This window comes from Triticum urartu, chromosome 7A (genome assembly GCF_056163025.1).
Source record: "Triticum urartu cultivar PI428250 chromosome 7A, HENAU_Tu73, whole genome shotgun sequence".
Classification (NCBI taxonomy): Eukaryota; Viridiplantae; Streptophyta; class Magnoliopsida; order Poales; family Poaceae; genus Triticum; species Triticum urartu.
In genome coordinates, this window is record NC_141879.1 from 176861991 (window position 1) to 176871037 (window position 9047).

The following is a 9047-nucleotide window of genomic DNA, read 5'->3' on the forward strand; positions in this document are numbered from 1 at the left end:
ATCGTTGTGCTGCTTGTTGTCATCTACCTGCACCTGACCATGATGAAGCACTTTTTCAGCCACGCGCGCTTGGATGGCATCTCCAGGCAATCGGCCAGGGGAACAGCAGGGTGATGCGAGGAGGACAACTGGATTACGGCTGAATAATGATGGTCAGTGATGGCAGAATGATGCGAGGAGGACGCCGGGATTACAGGCGAAGAAAAAAAGTATCACTCCACCACCAAGAAAATTAGAAAACTCTCAGAAAAAGGCCATCAGGCAGACAACAAAGTAGACGTAAACATATTTTGATTATAAATAATGGAGTTTGAGTAGGATTAACATATAGTGAAGTACTTAAATGTTTTGAATTGTAGTTAAATAAATATAGCAAACCTTTCCACTTATAGTGAAGGTGAAAATGTATGGATACAAATAGGTGATTTCCCAGAATGTTGTGCAGAAATTCGCCTTTGGGAAGGCTAACCATTTTTATGTTGCTTCACTTTTAGCTTGTCTCACGATGGCAGGTGGGCTGGTCGAGTATGTAATGGTCTTCCTAGAATCCCAATCATCAAGAAAGTCTGAATGTTCATCCTATCGCTTAATTTCGTCGATTGTTGAGGCATGGATAAAAAATATAACTGAATAATTATAAACATCATGATTGTCTTCTGATATGCTTATGAGCTAACACATGTACCTCTTACATACATCCAATTATGGGTCATCATCAGGTTCATGTTCCTGCAAAGGAATAGGAAAAACAATGAGAAATTTAAGCCGAACAAGGAGAAGATCAACAAAAGCTACAGAAAATTATAAACAGCTAGGTGCCATGTCAAGATCCTTAATCAAAAGCAAACTATATTAGTTCAATAAACGGCAATATGAAAAGCATACTGATTAGAAAGAATTAATTAAGCTAACATATGATTTTTCCTTCCTGACTCCTTTATCCTTTCACACTCAGCTCCCTGAGCTCCTCCTCTTTGTTAAATGTATCTTGAAAAAATAGTCATCATGCAAATGTATGTACAAGGGAATTCCATTAGCTTTAGGAAAACTCTAGTACAAGGGAGCTTTTCAGTAGAAGCAGTTTAGTTTTGGAATCCACACCATACACAAATTAAAATCTATTTCTAATATATAACTTACAATCTATGTCAGAGAAATTATCAACAAACTAAAAGGACTACAACCTGCAGCATCCCATGTGTATCCACGCTGCATCGCCTTCCTCTAAGCCTCTGCTGCTGCATGAGATGAAAGAGAGTTATTTACAGGGTCGTACACACACCAGAAATCCTGAAAGCAAAACCTTCTTTCCATCCAGCAATCTTTTCAAGGGAACATGAGAAGCACAACATCGGATGCAGTCGATTGATACATATATACAATTTCTGAATTAATGTGAACACACAGCAGAACCTTACTGAAATCTACAATTTCATAGAAACATGTTAACCAAACACAACAAGAAGCTAAAAAGGAGGTGTCCAATCTGGGTGTTGACCCAAAAGTTGCGGAAGGCATCGGCGACCTCCGGTCGAGTATGGCGGGGCTGTGGCTTGGCGATGCGGTGACGCTGCGCTCGTGCGGGGGTGTGGCGGCGGGGTTGCTGCTCGGTGATGCGGCTGCAGGGCGCTAGCACGGGGCTGCCAACATGGGGCTAGCAGCAGCAACAGCCTCTGCGCGCCATGCTCGTGGCCAAGCTCCGCCTTCGGCGCTGCCCGGCCTCCCTTCTCCTGCCCTCAGCCGCACCACCTACTCGCCTGTTGTGGCCCTATGGCCGCTGCCGCTGTGTGCCGCACATGCGCTGCTGTCCGCCATTGCGCCGCTGCTGTCCACCGCCGTCGCCCCCCTTGAACACTTCTCGATGGCAAAGACGAAAACTGGCGAGGAGGGGGAGGAGGATCACGCCACTGGGAGGGCATGCGATGGCAAGCCGGAGGTGCAGCGCCCGGTTGAGGATGAGGTGATCCGATTGTGATCTCTTTCCTTTTTTCGTGCGTGATAGTTGGATCGCGGCCTCCTTTTTTCGTGCGTGATAGTTGGGTCGCGGCCGCGCGTCGTAGCGGGACGGCAGAGTTTTCGTCCGCACTCTAAAATCGCTAAACGCACTCTTGGCTGGCGGTTAGTGTAATCTGGATGGCTAGATGAAATCAAGTAATTTGGATCGTGAGGCTATAATTGATCAGGGATGTTATGTGTAGATTAGGCTGGATGCGTTTAGCGATGAATATGTTTGCTTGTTTAATAGTAGTAGAGATTTGTTATGCTGCTAACTCTTGATTCTGCTTGTTTGAGTGTGGTTACTACGTGAGTGGCAAAAAAATTGCAAGAAACTGTGTACTCCCTCCGTAGAGCTCTTTTTTTTACGGAGGGACTACATCATGTTGCACGCCCTTTCGATCCCTGACATGTGGGCCAGCCGCTGTTGGGCACACATGTCATAGGCACAAAGACAGCACAGTCCGTTGCACGCACATACTCCATGTTCTTTTAGATGAACACATACATATTATTTCCTCCGTTCTCCTTTCCTAAATGTCTTTTTTTCCTAAATGTCTTTTTAGAGATTTCAATGTGGACTGTATATGAAGTAAAGTGCGTGAATCTACACTTTAAAATACGTGCAAAATGAGTGAACCTACACTAAAATATGTATGTAACACATATTGAAATCTCTAGAAAAAATATAAACGGATGGATGGAGTACTAGATAAAACTATAAAAACTGACCAACAGCGTACAGCGCTGCTCGGCAATAAAAAACCTGAAAGCCCTGATAATGTTTTCCAGCATACAGCAACGCTAGGGAAGAAACAGATCTACAAATCCTAAAACACAGCCGCCCACGTCCCAGTATCAGTATTCAGTACCAAACGCGAAATTCAAAGCCCCCAGGCACAGGCAGGACCTGGGCCTGCCTTTCAACCATCTTCAAAATGTGCACAGGCAGAATGTACATATGTGAAAGCAGTCATATAACAGGAATCATGTACCTAAACTGTCCCAGATCTTGTCCACAAGGTTCTGTGATGTCGCTACAAAACTCGGATGCAAAAAAGATATATACAAAAACTTGTGTTCATATAGGTTCCTATCATGATATCATTAGCCAAAATAACATGCCACGGCAGTGAGCGCAAAAGGCTGGAATAAAAGTGGAGGTGACCGCACGTATATATCGAAGCTACTCCAATAACTCGCTCCGACTTGCCTCAAACTTCCAATTTGCTAAGCAGTAATCATCAAGGAGAAAATGAAGTATATGCACCCTTGCAGGTTAAATGAAAGGCAGCAGTCAAATAACTGAACCACAATTCTCAGGCTGCTCAGAGGAATTTTTCGACGATCAACTTCAATCACTCACTGTATGTCAACTAGATGAACACATATGCATGTGGAAGAGCAGGTGTTCCAGCATAATCAAGATGCAACTACCAACTACTCCAAGTAGATCCTTCTCCAATTAGTGGCAAAGCAGCGCAAACGTACAGTTTCGACATACTATTCTTCTGGTGATGATGGTGGCTGTAGGTCTAACTTGTATGCCTGAATTTCCATTGGTGAGATGAGAACATTACCCTCCTGAGCTACATCGCCAATTTGCTCGAGATACCCTAGCATTTCAGGGTCATCATTTAAGAGGTTCAGAGAGGTTGCCTTCACATTTAAAACCGATAGATCTTTGAACATGTCAAATAGATTTACAGCCTCTTCCCCGATATTTGTACACTGTAACCCACCCCTTTTGCAGTATGATGCATCCCAGCCCCTTCTCTGCAACAGAATGGCAAATCTTGGCTCAACTGCTTCCGTATGAGCAAACCTTAGAGGCTGAGGGACCTTCAAGTTGACAACATGTATATCACAGGGCAAAGAAGTAGCCAATGGAGTAAATGTCTGTTGAGGAAGCTTAAAGGATTTTTCATGAAGGTTTTTGCTCACAAAAGCATGCATTGGGTAGTTCAGGTGCGCCCCCACACGGTGGGAAAGGAGTGATGGTTGAAGAGTAATTGAATTGTGAGATTTAGGCAAAGCAGACACATTAGACTCCATGAGGAGATGGAAGATTACATTCATGGGACGGTTGTCCATTACCCCCTGCCCCAAACCACGGCCATCGTCCCGAACCAGCCTACGATCCAACATAATCTCCATCCATCCTTTTTTCAAGCTTGCTGCTCCTAATGATTGCTTGGAGTGTACTGAAAACCGGTTGCCAAGTGAATCCTGTAAGAAGGCAAGTGATGGCATTGGGTAATAATTGCCCTGCAAGGGGATCTTATCATATGTCTGCCTCCGACTCATCTGAAAGCCATTCAGATCAGAATAGAACACTCTCTGGTTGTCAATATCTGTCTTGTATCTGACAATTAGCTCCCTGTCATCAAATACACGACCGACAAGTTCAACATGGTATTCCTTCTCAACCAGCATATCCTGTATAGAGTCCCCGCAACTATAAATGCGTGTGCTATGTGAGAGAGGTGACTTATCCCACTCTGTCTTTGGAAGGGAATGGGCTTCTTGAACCAATGGCCCTTCAGTTAGGATGAAATATCCTCCTTCCTTAACAATTGGCCTTGCTTCCCCAATAGGTTTGAACAAGTATGCCCCACTTCCACGACTGCTGTACATGGCAATTTCTTCGCCTATCTCAGTTTTCTCCCCATGTTTGTGACGAGTGACTGTCTGGAGGAGGCCATGACTTACATCAAAAGAAAGAGTATGATAAGAATTCTTCATCTCCACAGTTTTACCTTCAAGATTTGAACAATGATATGGTTCAGGGCAAGAAAATTCTTGGGAAGCGGTGAATGTTTTCACCACAGCAGGAGTAGCCTTTTCACAGTCCTGGCCCACGGCCACATAGTAAGTCTCCAAACCCAGTGCAGGAACAGAAGCTCTCCAATACAGACGGTGCCGGCCAGTAGAAACCTTCTCACCACTGGCATACTGCCACTCAGGGGAAATTTGACATTTCAAACAGGACCCAGTTGAATTGAGAACAGATACATCAGGATTGCTTACCACAATCATAACAATCTCATCCCTTGTTTGCTCTAATGGGTTAAAAAAGACAACAGAATGTGTCTTCCCTTCATGAGGGTTGAGAACCCTATGCACAGGTTGAACATCATACTTTGATCGTTCCTGCACCGGCTCAAAATGTGATAAAATTGTAGGATCAGATCTATCATGGACATCTCCCAAAAGCACTTCGACTGCCCTTGACATAAATAGCTGCAAATCTTGCAAAGAAGTGTGCATTCGAGTCCCATAGTCCACTACGACATGATCCTTAGCTGTGCCAGTTACCCCATCATGATGCTGAAAAAGTGCCAAATTCCTCCTTGCTGCTGTTAGTTTGTGAGAGAAACTGATGGGAAGTTTTGCACACTGAAATTTCTGACAGTATCCAAGAACAAATGAACTCAGAATCTCTGAGGCACGGAGTGTCTGCTCTAGAACGCGGTCAACTGCTTTGAAGAATGGCCTTGATACATAGTAACCACTCCAGTAATCCTGATTTCTATCAGCATATGTAAAGAAGTCCCCTGAAAGTGTTGGAAAACCTTGCAGCTCAACAGAACCAACTTCACCAGGGCGTGTATAGTTTATCTTTTCAGCTTCATCTCTCAGTGTAGAGAAGTAATCCTCCAGGGTTCCAAATTTGACTTCAGCATTCAGATGGGGATTAGAATTGATGTAATCAAAAAGCTTCTCATAATTGCGAAATTGTGCTTCTGCTTCCTCGGTATTAACATACCGGAAATCATCTCCCAAAGGAATGAGAAGTGTATTTGTTCTGTACAGGGTTGACTTTTTCCTGTATTGATCTAGAAGTTTCGTTGCTCTCTCTTGCACATTGTTTGAATCTGTTTCAACTGGATCATATCTCCATGGGCAAGACTCATAGCTGAAACCACGCATTCGAGCAAAGTCAAACTGACAGCAGATAGCTGGTTCTGGTCCACAGGTGTGTGGTATGTCATAAGAATAGAAGGGCATCATATGAACAAATATGTCTGTCGTTTCTTCGATATCCCAGTTCTGCCTCCACAAATATTCAAGATTCTGTTTCCTCGCAAGCTCCTTTTTCAGCTCATAGTGTGTTCGCTGGATCAACATGTTATGGAAACCCATTCTCCTCAGTAGATAAGCCATGGTAGATGAATAGCCAAATGGGTCAATGGACCAAGAATTCTTGGGAATAACTCCAATGGTATCATTGAGCCACATGTTCCCCTCCATCATCTGAGGTAAAGAAAATTAGGAAGATCGTCATATTAGATTGCAATAGATAATTATTCCAACCCATATTATAGTAATAACCGGCACTAGCTATTTAGTCTAGATCCCAGGTTGGTGAAAGATTAGATCAACTCTCATAAATTCTAAACATCATGTTTGAGTGCAAATAACATGTGGCTTGATTCAGACTAGAAATAGCTGATTGACTTAAAGGTTCAAAGAAACAATGTGGTAGGGAGCAGAAGACGATTCATAGTCTATTTCCAAACTAATGAGTGTAGTTTTAATATCATTTTGTCGCAATGTATAGCAGAAAGCAATATCTGAGTCCATTTTTTTGCATGAGCAAAAACAGCATGGTTAAATAGCATGAAAACGCATTCAATAAAAGACTGTCCCTACTGAGGTGTTTTCCCAATATGTACAGTTCATTCTTTCTCATATTGTTTCTGTGCGGCGAGATATACAAGTAGGAAAAGAACACGCTTAATTCATGCATGAGGTACAATTGAAGGTCATAACATGGCATATTTAGCACTAGGGAAATCTGAAACATAATACCAAATATATAAATATGATTCGAGTATACTTGCCTGCTCTATGATGGCAAAATAGTGGGAGTTTGCCTGCATTTAAGAAATGACGGAAATATAAGTACCTTCTATTTAGAAAGAAATAGATTATATGGCAAAATCAAAGTTCTGATGAGTAAACTTGTCATGTCTGAAGACAGGATTAAACCAACATACAGAATTCAATAAATTCAAAGCGCAATAAGTAAAAGGCCTACAAGGTTTATCCATAAATAAAAATCAGCAAAATACCAGTAACAGATTAATCATCAAATGCTCCACTTATATAGTACTAAATCCGGTCATTTAGATTATTATTCTCGAGGGACAACAAAGAGACATAGTTTTCACAATGCTCTACTCAGAGGTTTTATGTTATTAAACAATGACTGACTGACACAAAAGAGCTCGCAGCAGAACTAAACTATTGCAGGCAAACATATGTGAATTCTGTTTGTGATCCTTTAGCCATAATGTTAAATGTTGAATCTCCTCTTCATGTGCACTCAGAAGTTTTATGTTATTAAACAATGACTAACTGACACACAAGAAAGGTCACAGCAGAACTAAAGTATTGAAGGCAAACATATGAAACATGCGAATGCTGTTTGTGATCCTTTAGCCATGCTGTTAAATGCTGAATCTCCTCTCCATGTGCACCAAGAACATGTACTCTTAGACCGACCGGTATATGACATGGATACATCATTCGCACACATACTCATTGAATTTTTAAGTTTCCAGATCATGAAGTGGGCAGGTAGATGCAAGCAGTCCAGTATAGACAACAACGATCAAACATAATATGCCCAAAATGATTGGTAAGCATCAAACGAGCAAGTTAGGTAAAATGAAATAAAAGTCCATTCCATGCATAACCTAGCCCCAAACAGCAACATCCATGACAGAAATAAACAATACAAGGAACAGAAATTATGCTATACTCGTAAAACCCTTAATAAACCATGAGAATTTGCTCATCTGACCTCATCGTTCATGACCCAGCCGCCACTGACAATCTCGAGCTGTCCGTCGTGCACGAGCTTGGCAAACTCCTCCTGCTTCTTCCGCGGGGCGTCACGCCACCACCTCTCCAGGTACGACATCTCCTCCCATATGAACTTCCTGCGGGGATCCTGCACGACGGGGCAAAATTGGCCGTCAGAAAACAAGCCTGGGCCATGAAACCGCGTCTCGCATGGGCACGGAGATCTGGACGAACCTTGGAGAGGGATTCGATGATGGTGTCGAGGATGTGGCGCGACTGGCGGTCGTAGTACTCCTCGACGGTGTGGATCCAGCCGGGGTCGTTGTGGGAGTGGGGCGCGACGAAGACCTTGAGCTTCTCGGCGTCCCACTCGTCGCCCTTGTAGGTGACCCCCCACCCCTGCTTCCACGCGCCGCCGTCCACGTCGTCGAACTGGATCCGGTCGTAGAGGTCCTTGGTGGTGATGTCGACGGGCGCCTCGCGGCCGGCCCTGGCGGCGACGGCGGCCGCGGCGGCCTCCGCCGCCACGGAGTCGCGGCGGAAGGCCGGCCTGCGGGTGAGGCGGGCGCGGGGGCGGGCGGGGGACGGCGCGGCGGACGGGGAGGAGGGGAAGCCTAGGCGGAGGAAGGCGAAGAGGAAGAGGAAGAAGAAGAAGGCGGCGGCGAGCTGGAGGACGCGGCGGGAGGAGGAGGAGGAGGAGGCGGAGGCGGGGTGGGGGCCGCGGCGGCGGGTGGGGGCGGGGGCTACCTTGGCGCGGTGGTGGTGCGCCTTCGGCTTGGAGGTGGTCGGGAGGAGCGCGCCGGTGCGGCCGCCGCCGCCGGAGAAGAGGTGCATCGCCGCCGGCGGGGAGGCGCTGCTGGTGCGGCGGTGGGAGGAGAGGAAATGGCGAGTGAACTGACCTCGCGCCCGGGGTCGCGGCGGGGGTCGTTTCGATTGGTTTTCCTCCGGCCCGGTGATATTTCTGGGTGCTTCGTTGGTGCGCAGCAGAGCGTTGGGGCCCCCTCGTGGAGCTTCTGTCACTGACAGGTGGCCCCTCCGTCTGCGGGTTTGTTGGCTCGGTGTTTGGTGGCGGATTTTGCAAGTCACGGCAGGAAAGGAATTGTGGATCGGTGGGCGACGGAAGGAAATGTGTTGCGCGGAGTAGTATCTTTATTGACTTCATTAAACAAGCAAATTATATGGGCGATGTTACCGGTGGATGATTTTAGCCAGAATAAACTGCCCCCTGAGCCGTCCAA

General features: G+C 45.4%; 1 protein-coding gene across 1 annotated transcript; it reads right to left on the reverse strand.

The window, feature by feature from the left end:
- Positions 1-2973: 2973 nt before the first annotated feature.
- On the reverse strand, positions 2974-8752 carry GMII (golgi alpha-mannosidase II). The gene is made up of 4 exons (XM_048687453.2): positions 8044-8752; positions 7808-7957; positions 6843-6875; positions 2974-6252 (listed from the first exon to the last, which is right to left on the reverse strand). The coding sequence occupies exons 1-4, from the start codon at positions 8641-8643 to the stop codon at positions 3499-3501; spliced, it is 3537 nt and encodes a 1178-aa protein (XP_048543410.2). The 5' UTR covers positions 8644-8752; the 3' UTR covers positions 2974-3498.
- Positions 8753-9047: the final 295 nt, after the last annotated feature.